Below are 24019 nucleotides of genomic sequence, written 5' to 3'. Positions count from 1 at the left end.
AACCCCATGCTGTACTACTTTAATGATTGAGGAGATGTGGCTGCTTGCCTTCAATTTGTAGTTTAGAGTCAAACAAGCTCAGGTTAAAGGAAATCTGCATTAAAATAAACTTATCCCCTATCCACAGAACAGGGGATAAGTGTTTGATAGCGGGGGGGTCCGAACGCTGGGGCCCCGCACGATCTCCCGCACAGGGCTCTGGCGTGGCTCTCCCGTACAGGAGGCGTGCCAGCCGCGGCATGACGCCCCGGCCGATACGCCTCCTCCGTGTAGTTCTATGGGAGAGGCAGGGATGTAGCGTTCGTGCCTCCCCACCTCTCCCATAGAGCTGTATGGGGAGGGGGCGTGCTGTCGAGCGCACAGCGGAGATCAGGAGATCGCGGGGGTCCCAGCGGTCAGACCCCCCCGCGGATAGGGGATAAGTTTATTATCGCTGCAGATGTTCTTTAACTTTACATGCAGCCATTGTTTTCTTTTTATGTTTTTTTTATGTATGATCTCCTGCAACTTTCACTAATAAATATCATTACTTAAATGGATCATAATTGCTACAGATTTAGCTCATTTGATGGGACAAGTGTTACATGATGTAACCATGACAATAAGATTCTCCATTGTCCTCCCGCTTAGGGTGCGTTCACACTAGGGCCGCGGGGCACTGAGCCGTCACCATTGACAGCTATGCTGTGCTCGCGGAATCAGCGCAAAGAATGAAAATGCTTACGCGGAACTATTTCAGCTGCGGTATTGTCCGCCGCTGAAATCCCGCAGTGTGAACGGGTCTCGCGGGGACCCGTTTACACTAATGTTAAGTTCACACCACAGAATTCCGTAGTGTGAACGTACCCTTAGGCTAGGTTCACACTACAGAATCTCTGGGCAGAATTTCTTTCCCGGAGATTTAACCGGCAGCACTAGGACCGCACGGACTGCATTGCTGTCCCCATAGACGGCAATGCATTTCTGGGTGGATCTTTGGGAAGATCTGCTCAGAAATGCATTGATATCTATGGGGACAGCAATGCAGTCCGTGCGGTCCTAGTGCCGCTGGCTTGATCTCCGGCAGAAATGTGAACCCAGCCTTATAGTCATACTATGGATACGTTCACACTGAGTAATTCAAGAGGAATTTACTCGGGTAATTCCTCTTGAATTCTCCGCTCCAAATTTATGCCCATCTCCTCTGCCCATTGACTTTAATGTTATTTCTGCTGTCCTGTTCACACTGCGGAAATTCTGCTTGCGGGATTCCGACGCCGAATTCCTTTCCGCTTGAAGAAAGAGCATGTTCATTCTTCAAGCGGAATCTGCGAGTAAAATCCAATAGAAGTCGATGGTAAAAAAAAAAATTCCGCCCGACATTGTTTTCGCGCGGAATTTGCGCGGAAAAAACCTTCACTTCTTTCTCCCCCATTTCCGCGCGCAATTCCGCGCGAAAAGAACAAATATTTTTATTTGCACAAAAATGTTTCTGCGTGAATTCCTCTTGAGTTGCTCAGTGTGAACGCACCCTATGGGGGAGATTTAGCAAAACCTGTCCAGAGGAAACGTTGCTGAGTTGCCCTTAGCAACCAATCAGATCGCTGCTTTCATTTTTGAACAGGCCTCTGAAAAACGAAAGCAACGATCTGATTGGTTGCTATGGGCAACTTTTACTCTGGACAGGTTTTGCTAAATCTCCACCTCTGTACAGGTAGGGAACACTATGTAGGTTAGAGGCTCCCAACCAGGGTGCCTCCAGCTGTTGCAAAACTACAACTCCCAGCATGCCCGGACAGCCTTTGGCTGTCCGGGCATGCTGGGAGTTGTAGTTTTGCAACAGCTGGAGGCCCTCTGGATGGGAAGCACCGATGTAGGCTGAGAATAGGATCGTATTAAACATACAGCTGGTCACGTGACACTCCCAACCCCCGACCTCTCTGCAGACTGAGAAAACTAAGGGGCGGGGAATGGGCGTTGCTGTCGAACCGGAGATCCTGACACTTCCGGGTTTGGGTTACCGTTGCCTGGCAACTCAAAGACGCCGTGCCCGGGAAAGAGGTGGGTTTTGGGAGCATACTCCGGTGGTGTATGTAGCGGCGGCTGCGGTGTGACGCGTGAATACCGACTACCGAACTGTGGAGCCCCGGAGGTCTCAGCACTACACCTCCCCCTTACCCACGGTATAGCGCCTGCAGACACCGAAGCGTTTTATGTAGCTGTTCACACTCGAAACATGACTTCATACTGAATAGAAAGTGTAAAGACTTGTGCGAATCCATAACAAGTACTGGTCCTGACTATCATGGGTTCTGACATGGTCCCGAGCTGAACTCCTAATGCAGCTGACCTCTCTGCGCATGTCTTCTAAGCAGTGATTTGCATTAGGGCCCTACTGCTATCATGTTTCCCTGTATGTGTAATCGTAGTACAGTAGATACTGTGGGGGAGATTTATCAAAACCTGTGCAGAGGAAAAGTTGCCCAGTTGCCCATAGCAACCAATCAGATCGCTTCTTTCATTCTGCAGAGGCCTTGTTTAACCCCTTAAAGTCCAGTGGTGACCCAGTGGTGAACAACTTATCCCCTATCCTAAGGATAGGGGATAAGTTGCCGATCGCGGGGGGTCCGACCGCTGGGGCCCACTGCGATCTCCTGTACGGAGCCCCGACAGCCCGCGGGAAGGGGGCGTTGCGACCTCCGCACGAAGCGGCAGCCGACACGCCCCCTCAATACAACTCTATGGCAGAGCCGAAGCGTTGCCTTCGGCAATCTCCGGCTCTGCCATAGAGATGTATTGAGGGGGCGTGTCGGCCGCCGCTTCGTGCGGGGGTCGACACCCGCTATCTGGCCGGAGAGCCTGGCCCCCATACAGAGAGATCGCAGGGGGCCCCAGCGGTCGGACCCCCCGCGATCTCCAACTTATCCCCTATCCTTAGGACAGGGGATAAGTTTTTCACCACTGGACTACCCCTTTAAACCCTTTTTGCACTTTCGTTTTTTTTCCTCCTCACCTTTTAAAAATCATAAGTCTTTCAATTTTGCACCTAAAAATCCATATAATGGCTTATTTTTTGCGCCACCAATTCTACTTTGCAGTGACATCAGTCATTTTACCCAAAAATCTACAGCGAAACCAAAAAAATTATAATTGTGTGACGAAATTGAAGAAAAACACCATTTTGTAACTTTTGGGGGCTTCCGTTTCTACGTAGTACATTTTTCGGTAAAAATGACACCTTATCTTTATTCTGTAGGTCCATACGGTTAAAATGATCCCCTACTTATATAGGTTTGATTTTGTCGTACTTCTGGGAAAAATCATAACTACATGCAGGAAAATGTATATATGTTTAAAATTGTCATCTTCTGACCCCCATAAAGTTTTTATTTTTCCTCGTGCGGGCTGGTATGAGGGCTCATTTTTTGTGCCATGATCTGAAGTTTTTATCGGTACTATTTTTGTATTGATCGGACTTTTTGATCGCTTTTTATAAATTTTTTTCATGATATAAAAAGTGACCAAAAATACGCTATTTTGGACTTTGGATTTTTTTGCGTGTACGCCATTGACCAGCGGTTTAATTAATGATATATATTTTTATAGTTCTGACATTTCCGCACGTGGCGATACCACATATGTCTATATTTATTTTTATTTACATGTTTTTTTTTATGGTAAAACGGAGGTGATTTGGACTTTTATTAGGGAAAGGGTTAAATCACATTTATTTACTTTTTATTAAAAAAAATTCCCAATTTTTTTTTTTTTGCAATGCCCCATAGGGGGCTATAACATTGCATACACTGATTGCTAGCACTGTTCACTGCAAAGCCATAGCTTTGCATTGATCAGTGTTATCGGCGATCGATTGCTCAAGCTGGAATCCCAGGCTTGGAGCTATCAATCGCCGATCGGACATGGCGGAGAAATGTAAGTGACCCTCCGCTCGTGTCCTAGCTGATCGGGACACCGCATTTTCACTACGGTGGTCCCGATCAGCCCCACTGAGCAGCAGGGAAGGTTTTACTTTCTTTTTAGACGCGGTGTTCAACTTGGAATGCAGCGTCTAAAGGGTTAATAGCGTGTGGCACCGCCATCGCTGCCGCGTGCTATTAGCCCCGGGTCCCGGCTTCAGTTACATGCCGGGACCGACCCGATATGTCACCGCGTTACCGCCATTATATTGCAGGAGCCAGCCACAGACGTAAATATACATCCGTGGTTGTTAAGGGGTTAAAATGAAAGAAGCAATCTGATTGGTTGCTATGGACAACTGGGCAACTTTTCCTCTGCACAGATTTTGATAAATCTCCCCCCAGTGGTGTTCTGACCATTTTCTAAACCGCCACGCTTTTGAGTCCTGCCCATACAGCCAGAGGGGAGTTCATCAAGCTATTTAGAACCTTTTTTTTTTTTTTTTTGTCGCACAAAACGTCTCTGTCGCTTCCCATGCGACTTTTGTGAGACTTTTGCTTTTGCTCATATTTGAAAGTGAACCCCCATTACTTTAGACTAGTTTTATGCAGTGGGCACTGATTCATTATGTGCGACCTTTCTCAGAAGCGGCCATCTTTTAGACAAAATCCCACACTCATTTACTCCAGCCCTGTAAAGCAGTCTAAACGGTACCATAGGTGTAGGAGACAGTAAATTCATCAAGTGGCGAGTGACTTTTGATGAAATCGGCGCAGGAAGGCAACATCAAACTCCACTTTTCTGCTCTAAAATAGTACACATACTAGACACCAATTGATGAATTCCCCTCCATATGTATTCAGGAAATGGACAGAATGTAATCACTATGGGGCAGATTTATCAAGACATTTAGAAAGCTTTTTAAACGGCTTTTTTCTGTTTCTATGTTTGTCGCACAATGGGTCAGTCTTTTTGCTCGACAATTGCTTTAGAACGTTTCCATGATTTTTACCCATTTAGAGCACTTTGTGCAGTGGTCACTGATTTACTAAGTGCGATTGTCGCACGATCCCAGAAATAGACGGTTTCTCAGGTCAATTCAGCCCTGCCCTACATTTCTTGTGTGACTTTTGAGTCAGGGTTTATGTGACTTTTCACACAAGAGTTGCATGTCTGCACAAAATCTTCAACTTTTTTAGGAGTTGCATCAGCGAAATATATCAAATCTGTGTGCCGTTTGATTAATTTGGCAAACGGCCGCAACTATTAGAGCAACTTTTGTACTTTAAAATAGTTAAGAATTCACACCACTCTTTGTAAATGCCCCTCTATGACACTATGTTGTGCCCCTTCAAGTCAATGGGCCCATTGGCAACACATCAGGCTATACGTCAACATCCCTTTACCGGTTACCACCATATATCCCGACATAGAAAAGCAGCAAGGTGTGAACTTAGCTTTAGGCTGCATTCACACTATGGATGCAGCCTACGGCTGTCAGGTCCGGCTGGGAAATTTAAAACCCAGGCACTCCCAGCTGGACCCACCCAGCTTCCCATTCACTTTAATGAGCCGACCGTAGTCATATAGGGGGAGATTTATCAAAACCTGTGCAAAGGAAAAGTTGCCCAGTTACCCATAGCAACCAATCAGATTGCTTCTTTCATTTTTCATAGGCCTTCCCAAAAATGAAAGAAGCGAGCTGATTGGTTGCTATGGGCGACTGGGCAAGTTTTCCTCTGCACAGGTTTTGATAAATCTCCCCGATAGTTACTCCGGTTGGCTAATTTTTGCCCCGTATCAGGTTTTGTGTCTGGACCTAAAACCATGGTATACTACAGTTTTAGGCCCGGTCACAAAACCGGACACGGGGCAAAAATAAGCCGACCGGTGTCGGTGTCTGACTCCGGTTGGCTCATTAAAGTGAATGGGTTTCGGCGCCGGTCCGGCTGGGATACGGGAGCGCCCGGTTTTGAAATTTCCCCATTGGATCCGGCAGCCGCTAAAAGTTAATAATACTGTATCATAAGAGCAGACTGAAAGCTCAACTAGTTATTTCTACTGGACACGTCATGAAGTCACATCTTCAGGTAGTAACTTGTAAGATAAATTGAGGGGTAAAGTAAGGGGTGACATTCTTGTAAAGGGCCTGACAAGATTTTTCAGCTTTATTACTGAAGTTGGAGATGAAAGAATGCTTGGACTACAAATAACCTTTACTATAATGGAAAAATTCCATCCTTTTTGAGTTATTGCAGGTCATCCAGCTTAAACTGCGATGCAGATCTCCTACGTTACTGTCCAAGGGGCATCCAAGAAGACTTGTCCGTTCACTTGCTCCCTGGCTCTCCTAGTCCAGATGGAGGATCTGCTTAGTAGTGAAGTTTTAATCCAGCATATATCCTTAGCACAGGCTACCAGTGTATGATCTGTGAGTATTTGTCCCTCGGTCGGGTAGATCCCGATCATCATACATTGATGGCCTATCTTAAGGATAGATCCGCTATTGAGTTTGCTTTAATGACAATTTATTAGAAAATTGCTCTGTAATAAATTATACAGGGTGGGCCATTTATATGGATTCACCTTAATAAAGGGGGAATGGTTGGTGATATTAACTTACTGTTTGTGGCACATTAGTATATGTGAGGGGGAAACTTTTCAAGATGGGTGGTGACCATGGCGGCCATTTTGAAGTCGGCCATTTTTAATCCAACTTTTGTTTTTTCAATAGGAAGAGGGTCATGTGACACATCAAACTTATTGGGAATTTCACAAGAAAAACAATGATGTGCTTGGTTTTAACATAACTTTATTATTTCATGAGTTATTTACAAGTTTCTAACCACTTATAAAATGTGTTCAATGTGCTGCCCATTGTGTTGGATTGTCAATGCAACCCTCTTCTCTATATACTACTATATACTACTATATACACCGCAGGAGAAATGCTAGCACAGGCTTCCAGTATCCATATACACTGCTATATACTACTATATACACCGCAGGAGAAATGCTAGCACAGGCTTCCAGTATCCGTATACACTGCTATATACTACTATATACACCGCAGGAGAAATGATAGCACAGGCTTCCAGTATCCGTATACACTGCTATATACTGCTATATACACCGCAGGAGAAATGCTAGCACAGGCTTCCTGTATCCGTATACACTGCTATATACTACTATATACACCGCAGGAGAAATGCTAGCACAGGCTTCCAGTATCCGTATACACTGCTATATACTACTATATACACCGCAGGAGAAATGATAGCACAGGCTTCCAGTATCCGTATACACTGCTATATACTACTATATACACCGCAGGAGAAATGTTAGCACAGGCTTCCAGTATCCGTAGTTTCAGGTGCTGCACATCTCGTATCTTCACAGCATAGACAATTGCCTTCAGATAACCCCAAAGATAAAAGTCTAAGGGGATCAGATCGGGAGACCTTGGGGGCCATTCAACTGGCCCACGATGACCAATCCACTTGATGTGTTTCCCTCTTTATGCACTGAAGCTGCACGTTCCCTGAGTTTTTCCAGCAAGATGGTGACCACCACATTATGGGTGACAGGTCTGAGTATCCCTAGATGAACAGTTTCCTGGAAAGTGGATTGGTCATCGTGGGCAGTTGAATGGCCCCCAAGGTCTCCTGATCTGACCCCCTTAGACTTTTATCTTTGGGGTCATCTGTGTTCCTCCTCTGGAAAAAGCAAAGGAAAGCCGTTCCTGTGCGTTCCTGCAGGACTCGAGCCATAGGGCAGGGCCCCACTCCCAAATCAGTCCCACCACAAATGTGTTGGCCAGAGAAGGTTGTTCTATGCTGTTTCTATAACTCATAGAGAAGTGAACAAAGGTTACGGAAACAACATAACTCACAGTTACTTTAAAAAGAGTTACAGGAACTAAATAGAACAACTTGAATACCTACTCCCATACTCCCAGCCACCTCTGACCTCTGCTTTCAAATGAATATAATTTCTGCTATTATTGTCTGAGATAAGAATACCCCTCTAATCCTATCATTTGTCCACATTTTAGATGACAGCAGCCTAACCACAATTATGCAGTGCCATGTCTACCAAAACAGCAGAGCAAATGACTTGTCGGGATGCCCCCTAGGATGAAAGATGGTCAATTATTGGCCTACATACCCTGCTAGCCATGACACTGTCCTAGCAACCAAGTAGGGGGGATTTACTGCATAAGACTGTTACAGCTCCTCCTGATTTTAAAATAAACTTCATTAATTTGTATACAGTTAGCACCCTCTAGTGGTGGCGGCATGAAGTCTGAATTATATCATTTGAATTTACCTATACAAATATATGATAGAATCAGCACTTAAAAGCAGAAAAGTGGACATCACCTTTGGCAGAACTCTAGGTATGGAGTGATATGGGGCCCTATGATGTCTGTGTCCTCCTCTGTTATCTTGTATCATTTAGACTTGCACTATAATTAGTTTTCCTGTTTTATTGCGTAGGATGTGTATTGTTAATTATTGACTGTAGTACAAAGAAAGTTTGCATTGAGTAATCTCTTCTATTTTTGCAGGTTCTCCTTTTCTCATTTGGACACGGAATGGCTCATCATTTAAGTTCAAGGCCTAGTAGAGCATCTGTTTCAGTTTCCAATGTAACAAAAGCTTCAAAGGTATATTTCACAATAAAATCACTCCCACACATGTCAATATTCATTTACAATGATGACACTTCGTGGCGCTTTATGTCTGCTATTTTTACAAGGGTTGAAGAGTTTCTTACTTTTCCCGGCTCCTTTAGAGATAATAATCAGGATAATACTATTTACCTTCATACTCAACTTTATGTGTATGTCTATAGTCTTTTCAGATGCTCCAGATCTTTATGCCTCTCAGCAATTTATCAATTCAGGGTATGTTCACACGGGCGGAATTTCCGCAGCGTATTTGCTACCATTGACTTCAACGGGTCAGCAGAAAATCCGCAATAGAGGCAGTCAATGGTAGCAAAATCCGCTGTGGATTTTCCGCAGCAAATACGTTGTGGAAATTCTGCAGGTAATCCGTGTGAACATACCCTTAAGGCATCTTCCATCTTTAGTATGTTCTCTTAGATTTTTAAGGGAAACTGGCAGAATATGAAATATGAAAAAAAAAATATATATATAAGATTATTGTTTATGAGTCCCCAGAGGTTGAAGATACTGGGCTCCTCTAAGCAAGCGTTTCTCTGCCCGTATATCAGTGTTTCCCAACCAGTGTGCCTCCAGCTGTGGTAAAACTACAACTCCCAGCATGCCCGGACAGCCTTTGGCTGTCCGGGCATGCCGGGAGTTGCAGTTTTGCCACAGCTGGAGGCACACTGGTTGGGAAACACTGCCATATGTACTGCATTTTCAGAGTCTTCATAGGATTATCAGGCCTTAAAGAGGTACTCCGCCATCAGGTAAAGCAAACAAATGCTGCTGTAAGCCCCAGTTCTGAAGCCACTTATTTGTTTTTGGGGGTGTTAGTCCTGTACTTCCTGGTTGTATTTCCTGGTTTAGCAATTGCTAATATTACAATATCCATATTTCCTTCAGCTCTTTATCACAGTCCTCCCACCCTGACTACTCCCCTCCCAGAGTAATCCTGCCAGTCCCCCACCCAGAGATATTGCAGTACATCTCATTTCACAGCAAACTATCCCAAATTCAGTGAGATTGCAGCACCTGGTGCACTCTTTACCTGCCCGTGGCATTGCTAGGCTGTGTTCACACGTGGCGTTTTATTAGCAGAAATGTTGTGGTTTACAATATAATTTCACAATTTATACTGTGATTTTGGTCCCTTTCCAAAAAAACGCACACTGGATCACAAAAATACTGCTAATAGAAGGCAGCATGCTGTATGCACACCTCATTATTCCTAAATTTCAAGAGCATCGGGTGTAGTGCCTAAGGCTCGTGACGTCACAGCCACACCCCCTCAATGCAAGTTTACGGGAGGGTAGGTGACGGCCATCACGCCCCCTCCTATAGACTTGCATTGAGAGGGTGTGGCCGTGATGTCACAATCGGGGCGTGACCGTAACGTCACAAGCCTCCGCCCTGCATCGCCAGTCATCCGGCACGGAGCGAAGTTCGCTCCGTGCAACAGATGTCTGGGGTGCCGCAGCCAAGATTACAGGGGTCCCCAGCGGCGGGACCCCCAGGATAAGGTGTCTAGGGGTGGAGTACCCCTTTAATGGGATGGAAGAACCCTTTTAACCTGTTAAGGACCAAGGGCGTACCTGTTTGCCCTGAGTCCGCTCCCTTTTCTACAACGCGGGGCCACGTCTAATAGCGCGTGGCACTGATCGCGATGCCGCGCTATTAACCCTTTAGACGCAGCGTTCAAAGTTGATCACCGTCTCTAAAGTGAAACTAAACTACCCCCGGCTAGCTCAGTGTGCTGTTCAGGACCGCCGCAGTGAAATTGCGGCATCCCGAACATCTGTAGGACATGAGGATGGTCCCCCTACCTGCCTCCTGGTATCCAATCGCCGAATGACTGCTCAGCGCCTGAGATCCAGAATCATTGATCTATGTTATCCTATGGGAAAACAAAGATCAATGTAAAAGATCAGTGTGTGCAGGGTTATAGCCCCCTATGGGAGCTATAACATTGCAAAAAAAAAAAGGGAATAAAAAAAGGGAATAAAGATAATTTAATCCCTTCCCTAATAAAAGTTTGAATCACCCCCCTTTTCCCATAAAAAAAAACTGTGTAAATAAAAATAAGACAATTTTCAACGTATACATTTTCCTGCATGTAGTTATGATTTTTTCCAGACGTACGACAAAATCAAACCTACATAAGTAGGGTATCGTTTTAATCGTATGGACCTACAGAATAAAGAGAAGGTGTAATTTTTACCGAAAAAGACACTGCGTAGAAAGGGAAGCCCCCAAAAGTTACAAAATGGTGTTTTTTCTTAAATTTTGTCGCACAATTATTTTTTTCAGTTTCGTCGTCGATTTTTGGGTAAAATGACTGATGTCATTACAAAGAAGAATTGATGGCGCAAAAAATAAGCCATCATATGGATTATTAGGTACAAAATTTAAAGAGTTATGATTTTATAAAGGTAAGGAGGAAAAAAATGAAAGTGCAAAAACGGAAAACACTCTGTTTCTTAAGAGGTTAACCTGTTAGGGACTGAGGGCGTACAGGTATGCCCTTGCGCCCTGGTGCTTAAGGACAGAGGGTGTACCTGTACGCCCTGGGCATTTCCGATCATTGCCGCTTGCCGGGAATGGGATGCCTGCTGAAATAGTTCAGCAGGCATCCCGTGGCAATGCTTAGGGGGTCCTGAGACACCCCCCCCCCCCGATCTTCCTGAAGGGTAGGAGTGAGGTGGCAGGGGTGCTACCTCCTCCTGTCCCCTGCTATTGGTCGGTCTCAAGTGACCGACCAATAGCAGATGGGGGGCGGGGGGGTTCAAAGGTTAGTTCCCAGTACCGAAGCGACGGGAGCTGCACGAATGAGGGGCGCAACAGAGCGGGCAAGCGCAAACTGTCACCCTCCAGATGTTGCAAAACTACCGTTGGCTGACTGGACATGCTGGGAGTTGTAGTTTTGCAACATCTGGAGGTCCACAGTTTGGAGACCACGATATAATGGTCTGGAAACTGTCCCCCTCAGATGTTGCAAAATTGCAACTCTCAGCATGCCCAGACAGTTCAGGCATTCTGGGAGTTGTAGTTCGGCAACATCTGAAGGGCCAGATGTTGCCGAACTACAACTCTCAGCATGCCTGGACAGTCTGGGCATGCTGAGAATTGTAGTTTTGCAATATCTGGAGGGCAACAGTTTCCAGACCACTATACAGTGATCTCCAAACTTTGGCCCTCCAAATGTTGCAAAACTACAATTCTCAGCAAGCCCAGACAGTCAGGCATGCTGGGTGTTGTGGTTCTGCAGCATCTGGCTCTTCAGATGTTGCAGAACTACAACTCCCAGCATGCCATGACCGTTTGGGCATGCTGAGAGTTGTAGTTTTGCAACAGCTGGAGGGGCACAGTTTGGAGACCACTACACAGTGGTCTCCAAACTGTTCTCCAGCTTTTGCATAACTACAACCCCTAGCATGCCATTTGGCTGTCAGTGCATGCTGGGAGTTGTAGTTTTGCACAGGAGGGGTTTACAGTGTGTTTACCACTGCAAGTTTGAGATGCGGCAAATTTTCCGCCGCAGCTCAAACTCCCAGTGGGAAACTCACTGTAAACCCCCTCCTGTGTGAATGTACCCTAAAACACCACACTACACTATACTACACCTACAGAAAATAAAAAAGTTAAACACTACATACACACACCCTTATATATTTAACCCCCCCCCATAAAAAAAAAAAAATGTCTCGTACGGCACTGTTTCCAAAACTGAGCCTCCAGTTGTTGTAAAATAACAACTCCTAGTATTGCCGGACAGCCATTGACTGTCCAGGCATGCTAGGAGTTTTACAACAGCTGGAGGCACCCTGTGTGGGAAACACTGCCGTAGGGTATTTTGGTATCAGAGGCAAGTGTCATTCTTGCATACGTGTCTGTCCCTATGCAAATCTTTAATTTAGGCCTCAAATACGCATGGCGCTCTTTCACTCACAGAGCCCTCTCCTATTTCAAGGCAACAGTTTAGGGCCACATATGGGGTATTTCCGTACAAAGGGAGAAATTGTGTTACAAATTTTGGGGGTCTTTTTCTCCTTTTACACCATATGAAAAGAAAAAGTTGGGGTCTACACCAGCATGTTAGTGTGCCCCTCACTTTTCATTCTCACAAGGGGTAAAAGGGAGAAAAAGACCCCCAAAATTTGTAATGCAATTTCTGCTGAGTACGAAAATACCCCATATGTGAACGTAAAGTGCTCTGCAGGTGCACAACAGGGCTCAGGAGCAAGAGCGTACCATGTAGTCACCCAAACACCCACATGTGACCCCATTTTAGGAACTTCACCCCTCAAGGAATGTAATAAGGGTAGCAGTTAGCATTTACACCCCACAGGTGATTGACGAGTTTTCGTTAAAGTTGGAAGCGAAAATGAAAAACTTGATTTTTTTCCACTAAAATGCTGGTGTTACCCAAAATTTTTCATTTTCACAAGGGGCAATAGGAAAAAAAATCCCCCAAAATTTGTAACCCCATTTCTTCTGAGTATGGAAATACCTCATATGTGGATGTAAAGTGCTCTGCGGGCGCACAACAAGGCTCAGAAGAGAAGGAGCAAAATTTGTTTTCTTAAGAGAGACTTTGGCTGGAAGTAAAGGCCATGTGCATTTACAAAAGCCCCCATGCTGCCACCACAGTGGACCCCCGAAATGGGTTGACATGTGCGAGGGTCCACTGTTCTGGCATCATGGGGGCTTTGTAAACGCACATGCCCCCTGACTTCCATTCCAACCAAAGTCTCTCTCCAAAATCCCAATGGCGCTTCTTCTCTTCTGAGCCTTGTAGTGCGCCCACAGAGCACTTTACATCCACATATAGGGTATTTCCATACTCAGAAGAAATGGGGTCACATATTTTGTGTGGCATTTTCTCCTATTACGCCTTGTAAAAATAAAAAATATGGAGTAACATCAGCATTTTAGTGAACAAAATAAAATTTTACATTTTCGCGTCCCACTTTAATGAAAGTTTGTCAATCACCTGCGGGTATATTAAGGCTCACTGTACCCCTTGTTACGTACCTTGAGGGGTGTCGTTTCCCAAATAGTATGCCATGTGTTTTTTTTTTGTTGTTTTTGTTTTTTTCTCCTGTCCTGGCACTATGGGGGCTTCCTAAATGTGACATGCCCTCAAAAACCATTTCAGCAAAATTCACTCTCCAAAAGCCCATTGTCTTTTCTTCTCTTCTGAGCCCTCTACTGCGCCCGCAGAACACTTTACATGCACATATGAAGTATTTCCTCACTCGAGAGGAATTGGTTTACACATTTTGGGGGCCTTTTTACGCCTTGTAAAAATGAAAAAATGGGGCTACAATAACATGTTGGTGTAAAAAAAAATTGAGATATAGAATTTTCTCCTCCACTTTGCTATTCCCGTGAAACATCTAAAGGGTTAAGAAACTTTCTGAATGTCATTTGCTGCTAAACTTGCTGCTGAACTTTGAAGCCCTCTGATGTCTTCAAAAAGTTAAAACATGTCAACTTTATGATGCAAACATAAAGTGGACATATTGGAGGAGTTTTTCTCTGTCTAAAATTGTCGCACAGAAAGTCACAGTCTAAATACGTGCAACTTTTTCGTGACTTTTTCTTTAGAGGATTTTTAGTACATGATGCATTATAGTCTATTTTAGAGGGAAAAATGCATTGGTGCTGAATTTATCAATAGCGACTTTTTGGTGAAAATTTGCATCGGGAGAAAGTACGCTGAAATGTCAGACCATACTGAAGCAGGTTTAAATACAGTGTAAACCGTAGATCCCGAAGTCTGCTACTTTTGATAAATTAAGCGCATAATAGACCGGCCTTATGCTATGTAGGTTGGTCTATATTGATCCGGGAAATAGACAACTGTGATAAATCCTCCCCATTGTATATGTGAATTAATATGTCATTTATTTGGGACGACCATTTTCCTTACAAGCAGAGAGTTTCAAAGCTAGAAAAATGCAAAGTTTTCATGACATTTTTGAATTTTTCACAATGAAATGATGTAAGTAAAATATGTCACGGAAAAACAATCTCTGAATCAAATTCATATGTAAAAGCATCCCAGAGTTATTAGTGCCTAAAGTGACAGTGGTCAGATGTGCAAAAAATGCTGCGGTCCTTAAGGTCAAAATGGGCTTCGTCCCCAGGGGTGAAAGGGGTACTCCCGTGCCGGAGCCTTATGAACATCCGGTTCAGAAGGTTTGGAGTAGTGGGCGTGACATCATCACCACGCCCCCTTGTGATGTCACACCACCCCCCAACATTGATTTCTAGGAAGGGGCGGGGCCATGACTTTGTGACCTTGGCCGCTGCTCCAAGCCTTCTGAACCGGATGTTCTGAAGGCTGGGGCACGGGAGTACCACTTTAAAGACTAAAGAAGTGCTCAATCCTTTCTGCAGAGAACTACCAAAGAGTTTATAATTGTGCCAAGAGGTACCAGACAGATTAGCTTTATTCTGATTGTTTAGAAGCCCAGTGGCCCTATGATAATAATGACAATGACTTAGTAAAAGAACAAGGAGTGTGGGTAGGGAATATGGGTAAAGAAGCTCTTACTTATGATGGGACTACTCCTTTATCATGTTGTTGTGTGGCTTTATATTTGTCGGGATTTCTATGATTTTGTGAAGCTGCTTTCAGGTTTAAAGAGTTAGTGTAATTTGTAAAATCATTTGACATGTTAAAAGTTTAGATCTCACCGGTCCTGAGACCTACTACAACGATCATGAGTAATAGCTGACAGAAGTGTGCTGCAGCGCTCTTCACTCCCCGCTGCCCAATCTGGTTCTTTCACTCCATAGACCACTGTTTCCCAACTAGTGTGCCGTGCCTCCAGCTGTTGCTAAGCTACAGCTCCTAGCATGCCTGGACTTGCAGGGAGTTGTAGTTTTGCAACAGCTGGAGGCAAACTAGTTGGGAAATAGACTAACGCAGTGAAAGAATGAATTTTTTTTGACAGCTGGGGAGTGAAGGGCATGCTGCCATACACTCCAACTGGCTATTACTCCGGAGTGAGACCCACTGTGATTTAAACTTTTGACGTGTATGGACAACATGTCAAAAGTTTTTACAAATGACAGTAACGCGATTACTATAACATTGTGTAATAATCCTAAAAATTTCTCTACAAAGGTTCTGACAGTACCAACGGTTTTTGCTTTTTGTTTTTCAAGTTTATAAATAATTTTTTATTAATTGATGATGATTTATTTTTATGTTTTAGATTCAAGATAGAAGAAGTCTCCAGCCTGTAATTCTGACCTCCGTAGCTTTACAGGATCATATTTTACAGAATCTCCAACTTCAGCATCTCTCTTTAGCTGATCCTTGTAAAGGAATCAGGAGTACGAAAAAGTCCGGAGCCAAAACTGTGGACAAAAAAATAGTCAAACCTGTTGTTGATACTGGGATCAAGAGGAAACCTACAGAAAAAGCTGCCATCAATACTACAGAGGAAGAATATGTTCTTGATCCATTTGGTCCAAAGTTAACATTGGGTAAGTTGTGTTAACTTTTCTCTATGGGAGTGTATTCACACCACATTTTGTCCACACGTCACAGACCTGTATTGGCAACATGTCAAAAAGGTTTGATGTATGCTGTGATGTGATCTTGGTGGCCCATCGACTATAATGGACTGAAAGTGTACTTTGTCTCTAACTTAAATGCCTGGTCTGCTGCTCTTCTCAGTCCATCACATACAAAATACCGTATTTTTCGCCGTATAAGATGCACTTTTTCTTCCCCAAAACTGGGGGGGGAAAGTTGGTGCGTCTTATACGGCGAATACACACCTATCGCGGCAACCCTGCGGCAATCAACGGCCGGGACCCACGGCTAATACAGGACATCACCGATCGCGGTGATGCCCTGTATTAACCCTTCAGACGCGGTGATCAAAGCTGACCGCCACATCTGAAGCGAAAGTCGGGCTGTTCGGGACCGCCGCGGTGAAATCGTGGCATCCTGAACAGCTTACAGGACACCGGGAGGGACCTTACCTGCCTCCTCGGTGTCTGCTCTGTGCCGGGATCCCCTGCATGGCCGGCACTCTCCTTCGACGTCATCACGTCGTTGCGCACGCTGTCCCGTCATCCAATAGGAGCGGCGTGCGTAGCGACGTGATGACGGCGACGGAGAGTGTGGATCCCGGGGAAGAAGACGTCCGGAGCATCGCGGACACCCCGGGGACGCGGCAACAGCGATGGAGCGACATCCAGGGCAGCGGTGACGAGTCCAGAGCAGCGGGGACACGTGAGTACTACCTCCTAAACCTGTGGTCTTCAACCTGCGGACCTCTAGATGTTGCAAAACTACAACTCCCAGCATGCCCGGACAGCCAACGGCTGTCCGGGCATGCTGGGAGTTATAGTTTTGCAACATCTGGTGGTCCGCAGGTTGAAGATCACTGTTGGGTGCAGAATCTTTTTTTTCTAGATTTTGCACCTTTAAAATTGGGTGTGTCTTATATGCCGGTGCGTCCTATAGGGCGAAATATACGGTAACCGTTCCAGACACACAGTGCCTCCCCTTACCAGCACTCCCATTTAGTGCAAGCCAAGCTGCATCCGTCTCTACTGGCAGCCACACATGGTAAGTGCATACGTGTCTCTGCCTCCTTGCTGCATGTGACTCCTTTTCTCTCTAACATGATTATAGGTTACAAGTGAGCAGCCACAGGTAGGAAAGGAGAACAGAATTTCCATCAGGAGGGCAGCTGTCTTTTGACAACCATGTCTTTACATTCTCTTGAGAATCGGCCTCCTGATGGCTGGGTGGAGAACTGTTTTGGTTTGCGAATTCCTTCTCATGGTGAATTCACAAACTAAGACCTATTTAAGATTCAAAAGTAACTTAGACATAATAAAAGGTTTGCACATCACCTCCATCTGTGTATTGTATGTAGGTAACTAAAAGCCCATTTCAATATTTGGTTAAAGGGGTATTCCAGGAAAAAAACTTTTTTTATATATATCAACTGGCTCCAGAAAGTTAAACAGATTTGTAAATTACTTCTATTAAAAAATCTTAATCCTTTCAGTACTTATGAGCTTCTGAAGTTTAGGTTGTTCTTTTCTGTCTAAGTGCTCTCTGATCACACCTGTCTCGGGAAACGCCCAGTTTAGAAGAGGTTTACTATGGGAATTTGCTTCTAAACTGGGCGTTTCCCGAGACATGTGTCATCAGAGAGGACTTAGAAAGAAAAGAACAACCTTAACTTCAGAAGCTCATAAGTACTGAAAGGATTAAGATTTTTTAATAGAAGTAATTTACAAATCTGTTTAACTTTCTGGAACCAGTTGAGATATATATATATATATATATATATATATATATATATATATATATATAATGGATAACCCCTTTAATTAAACAATAGTGATTTTCTTTTCTTTTTATATAAAAATAAGGAAATTTCTTAGTGATCCTAAACTTTAAACAGACAGACAAGTAGTTTATATGATATACCTGTGTGACTACTTCCCCTTTTTACATAGTCAGCTTATCTGTACAGTAACAGACACATTTGTTCTACTGCTGCCAGTATTATCGCTATCAATATTAGTAAATAGTAAGCCTATAGTGAGCAAGCAAAACCCTTAAAGGGGTACTCCACTGGAAAAAATTATTTTTAAATCAACTGGTGCCAGAAAGTCAAACACATTTGTAAATGACTTCTATTTAAAAATCTTAACCCTTCCAGTACTTATCAGCTGCTGTATGTTCCACAGGAAGGTCTTTTCTTTTTGAATTTCTTTTCTGTCTGACCACAGTGCTCTCTGCTGACACCTCTGTCCATGTCAGGAACTGTCCAGAGTAGGAACAAATCCACATAGCAAACCTATCCTGCTCTGGACAGTTCCTGACATGGACAGAGGTGTCAGCAGAGAGCACTGTGGTCAGGCAGAAAAGGAAATAAAAAAAAAAGAAAGAACTTCCTGTGGAGCATACAACAGCTGATATATAAAAAAAATAAAAATGTTTTCCAGGAGATTACCCCTTTAATAACTTGTCAATGTCACCAGATTACTAAAAGATCCATTCAACCTTAATGTAAATATTTCAGTTCTTTCCCATAGAAATACTGTGTTAGTAAAGTTCCAGTGTTTTATATCATTCCGGTAACTTTGTGAATAATGATGACAACTTAATTACTTCTCCCAAAATGACAAAAGGAAATCGGGCTTTAAACTTGTACTTGCCGAGACAGATGTTTGCAGGTACAAATGTTTTCATCTATTGTAAGCTACATAAGCTCAGTAGATATTTGAAGAGAGAAACATATAGTGGGTTATTTCTTAACATACAATTTATATAAAGGGTCTCGAAGTCACATTAAGGTCATAAATACGGAAAAAATATACTTAATACCACAGTCTCCCCTAAGGGGTGATCAATTATGAATACTGCCAAGATGTTATTTTCTTCCCTGCCGTCAGTACTAAGCCAATCCTAGTTTAACCGGGACCTGCTGTCCTGATCTGTCTGTTTTAGGAAAGGTTTGTGTTCTCCATAAAATAACAATTCTGGAGCCTGGTTCAAAATTTCCGGAAAATTTACGTCTCTAGTTGCAACTGAGCATGTGCGACCAATAAGCTGAACTTGAAGTACAGGTCATAACATCTTTACTTTGTACTTTTAAATGATGTTAAAGGGGTATTCAGGCCAAATACATCTTATCCCCTATCCAAAGGATAGGGCAGTGGTACTCAACTGGAAGACCGAGGTCCAAATCCAGATCGCGGCCACCAGTCATCCGGACCTCCAGACGGTTCAGGGAACCAGCCGGAGGTAGCAGCCGCTGTCCTGGCATTCATATGTATTATTGTCTTTGACAACCGGCAGAACAAAAGGATCCAAGCCCAACACGCCCAATCTCTGTTTTCATTAACAAATGCAATTGGGTGACAGTGGCGTGGCTCCCATACACATTTGATTTTCAAAAGATACAATCATTTTATAGTAAATCTGTTTTTTTCCTGCACAGCAGCGTTCCCGGCCACTCAGCTCTGCACAGAACGACAGTAAAGGGGCCACAGCACTAACCTTTGACCTAACAGGGCAAATGGACAGGTGTCATTAGGATACTCCCTTTTAATGATTTGTCTATATCCACAGCATGCCTAACCCTGGGACCCTCACCTGCTATGAGACTTCTCTTTCCAAGTCATTGAGAGTTATGGAAGAGCCAGCGCATAGAAAGAACCGAGCGCTGACTTTACCTAAACACGTGAAGACAGCTTAAAGGGGTACTCCGGTGGAATATATATATTTTTTCTTTTAAATCAACTGGTGCCAGAAAGTTAAACAGATTTGTAAATGACTTCTATTTAAAAATCTTTAAAAAAAAATCTTAATCCAGTACTTATCAGCTGCTGTATGCCACAGAGGAAGTTATTTTCTTTTTGAATTTCTTTTCTGTCTGACCACAGTTCTCTCTTCTGACACCTCTGTCCGTGTTAGAAACTGTCCAGAGCAGGATAGGTTTGCTATGGGGATTTGCTTCTGCTCTGGACAGTTCCTGACACGGACAGAGGTGTCAGCAGAGAGCACTGTGGTCAGACCGGAAAGAACAGCTCAACGTCTGCAGCAGAAAAGAACACCCTAAACTTCAGAAGCTCATAAGTACTGGAAGGATTAAGATTTATAAATAGAAGTAATTTACAAATCTATTTAACTTTCTGGTACCAGCTGATTAAAAAATAAAAAAAATAAAATAAAAAAAGAATGTTTGTTTATTAGCGAAGTACCCTTTTAGCTCTAGATACTGGTTTTTTTTTCTTTTGTTTTTTTGCTTAGTATAGATTTAACCTGTTCCCTGCATTAAACTCCTATTAAATACCTATCACTGCTTGTTCTATGCAGCATCTATATAAGGATAACATAGACATGTATGACGCACTTTATTAGGATGTTGTGGTCCTATGAATGCTTACGGTAAACATTATAATCTAGGTAAATTTCGTTTTTCTCCTAATTGACTTTGACGGCTGCACGATGCTAAAAACCACAGTGAGATAGAAGATGGCTATGCTAGCATTGTGTGTCCTCCCTATTAGAACGTCTAATCCCCTAACATGGCAGCGGAGGGAGGTAGAGCCTGCTGCTCTTCATTCATCATGGGTGCTGTATGGCTTTCATGTATATCATTCTGCACAGTAATAGGCGGCCTCTGACATTGATTAATGTCATACAGTGGCTTAAGTTAGTCCCCGGATTTGTTCTGAGCTGGAGAAGCAATGGTTTCTTTCTCTGAATGACTCAATTCATAACGCTCTCCATGTGACTGATTGATTACGGGTATGATGTCTTTACCCATTGTAATGATTGACAGGACAAAAGAGGACTCGGGAGACTTGCCCTCTAGATGTATTCTTTACACCATGTAGCTGTCATTACCAGTCAGTCACTAAAGGTGTCAGCGGTGAAGGCATAAAAATAATTAGCAGAGCGTCGGCTGTACACGCGGGGTTAACCAAGACAAAATAAAATACACGCTACAATCCTGTAGACATCATGGCAGGTTCCTACCATGTCTGAACATAGGGGAAACAGTTCATAAATGCCTTCCTATAGGTCAGTGGTGTCCAAACTGTGGCCCTCCTGTTGTTGCAAAACTACAACTCCCAGCATGCCCGGACAGCCAACGGCTGTCCGGGCATGCTGGGAGTTGTAGTTTTGCAACATGTGGAGGGACACAGTTTGGACATCACTGCTATAGGTTTTATGTTAGTATGGTAGCTTGGGGGTGTAGGGTATATGGGGTGTAGCTGTGTGGTAACTAAATGGTGTCTGGTTAACCCTTTCTATTCGTGACGCCAGGTTGAGGGCACCTCTGTAATGCTTGTCCTACCGCCGCCCTTCCCAAAAGCGATAGGGAGGTATGAAATAATTGAATGTCCACAACCGGAGAGTTTGCTGAAACTTGTCGGAACTTTTACTGAAGATTTTATGCAAGCTTTATAACCAGAACAGTCTCTGTACATGCAAAATCTCTTAGAGATTGACAGTGGTTGGGACCTTAAGCGTTTTAGAGTCCGTAGACTGATATGCGCTGTTCCGCTGGATTTAGGGGATTTAGTTGAGGTCCAATAGTCACGCTAGCTTTAGCGGGGATTCAGTTTAAGACTCACGTTTTGAGTTCACGCTGAGGCCGGCAGGTTTCAGGCCTAGCTTGTCTTTGTAAGTTGCGCAGATCCGTCCTGATAGTCCGGCATCCACAAGAGCAGCAACCCAAGAGAGCGATCATTGGCTGCAGTCCCCTTATATGGGCAGGGGCTGGCCATAAGCTGATTGGTCAAATACTTCTGTCAATTATCTTTACATAGAGCTATGGGTAATCACGTGACCCAAGGACCTCCAAAGGTTCTCCAACATACCATAGAGGAATTAACATAGTCACATGACTGAAGGTCCTGCGACGCTAACAAGGTAAGCATACTAATATACATTATATTAAATATACACATTTAAACATTATAAAATTACATAAGGAGAGGCGACTAGGGGCTGTCCCACCTGGGGGACCCTACCTGAACATAGTAACTCTGACTTTGGGGACCACCATACAAGTACGGTATGCAATACGGTACCGGGACACCACATTAGCAGATGGTATTGACAAGAGCATATACCCGGGTACTGATACTAATACCCCCACAAGTTACCCCATTACACTGCTACCCATGATAACAGTTTGTCTTTGGTTAAAGCTCAGAGACTTGGAATTGTGGAGGCTCCAGCGCTGCCCCTAACCAAGGATGAGTGGTTTAAAGTGAAACAGAGGTCAGTGGAACAAGGCGACTCCCTACAGCCATGTGTCATATGTAAAGAAGAATTTAAACTGCACCCACAGGTACAGTAGTTATTAAAATTATTATAATGAGATATATATATATATATATATATATATATATATATATATAATATTTTATTATATTTTTTATTTTTTTATAGCGCCCTTGGTTTCAGGGCTCTATACATATGGTAGGAGTTAAAGGGGTACTCCACTGGAAAACGTTGTTTTTTTTTTTTTTTTTTTTTTTTTTTAAATCAACTGGTGGCAGAAAATTAAATAGATTTGTAAATTACTTCTATTAAAAAATCTTAATCCTTCCAGTACTGATCAGCTGCTGTTATGATCCACAGGAAGCTCTTTTCTGCCTGACCACAGTGCTCTCTGCTGACATCTCTGGCCATTCTAAGAACTGTCCAGAGCAGGATAAGTTTTCAATGGGGATTTGCTCCTACTCTGGACAGTTCCTAAAATGGACAGAGGTGTTAGCGGAGAGCACTGTGGTCAGACAGAAAATAAATTCAAAAAGAAAAGAACTTCCTGTGGATCATACAGCAGCTGATAAATACTGGAAGGATTAAGATTTTTTAATAGAAGTAATTTAAAAATCTGTTTAACTTTCTGGCACCAGGAGATTTAAAATAAAAAATAAATGTTTTCCAGTGGAGTACCCCTTTAAAATACATAAGAAATGCAAGTACAATGAATATGATACTAAGTAAATGGCAGACTGATATAGGAGAGAGGGCCCTGCCTGCAAGGGATTTGTTAGGATCTATTTTTCCCTGTGATCAGTCAACTCCAGCCGTGTTTATTAGCAGACAGATTTAAAGGGGTTATCCACCATAAGGTGATTTTAGTACATACCTGGCAGGCAATAATGGACATGCTTAGGAAGGATCCGCGCTTGTCTTGGGGCTAAATGGCTATGTTGTGAGATTACCACAACACTGTAGCTAGCTTTTTGTGAACTTGTATTTCCTGTTTGACTTTTCTTTTTTTGACTACAAATCCCACAATTCCATTTTCCTCCCTCCCACACATCAGCCACCCCACCCATTGAAACATAAATGAGCTGCATCCATTCAAAGACCTGTGGTTTTCAATCAGGGTGCCTACAGCTGTTGCATTAGTTGCAGATTGATCCCTCCACCCATTGGAGCAGACAGGCTCCCTGTCATCAGCTGAATAGTAAGGTCAGGTCTCGGCCGTATTGCAAGCTGGGAAAAATCTGAGACAACAGTCATTTTGAATGCTGTTAAAAATAAATAGTCGGGTGAAAATCACAGAAGCATTGTGAGAAAACAGTCACACACAGGTACAGACACTATATTATGAACTACACTAACTTTACAGCCCCTGTATTCTAGTCAAATAAAAAAATTCCTGGAATACCCCTTTAGTGCACATGTATACAGGTGTATGTTCTCTTACATGCAGAGAAACAGCTCCACAGAAGAAAATCATACCCCAAAATAGATTACAGCCCTTTTATATTGCAACACTTTGAGTGTGAGCTGATTGGCTAAGGAACCCCGGTGGATAATGGTGTATAACTTTATTACCAATCACAGGGTTCCTTTACCCCTTCTTCCTTATCATAGAAAAAGCTTGTTATCCAACAAAGAGAGAGAAAATCAGTAGGTGA

General features: G+C 43.4%; 1 protein-coding gene across 5 annotated transcripts in view; it reads left to right on the top strand.

The window, feature by feature from the left end:
• The first annotated feature begins 1655 nt into the window (after positions 1-1655).
• RNF32 (ring finger protein 32) overlaps positions 1656-24019 on the top strand; it is a 42924-nt gene continuing 20560 nt past the window's right edge. The window contains exons 1-4 of one of the 5 annotated variants that reach the window (XM_056519577.1): positions 1656-1693; positions 8468-8566; positions 15799-16072; positions 22289-22431. In XM_056519577.1, the coding sequence (XP_056375552.1) occupies positions 8495-8566; positions 15799-16072; positions 22289-22431 (489 nt within the window). In that variant the 5' untranslated portion in view covers positions 1656-1693; positions 8468-8494. The other 4 variants (XM_056519574.1, XM_056519575.1, XM_056519576.1 and 1 more) reach the window with 4 other exon arrangements.

Source organism: Hyla sarda, chromosome 5, assembly GCF_029499605.1.
Source record: "Hyla sarda isolate aHylSar1 chromosome 5, aHylSar1.hap1, whole genome shotgun sequence".
NCBI lineage: Eukaryota > Metazoa > Chordata > Amphibia > Anura > Hylidae > Hyla > Hyla sarda.
Note: the sequence above shows the minus strand (reverse complement) of the source record. Positions and strands in the feature narration are given on the sequence as shown.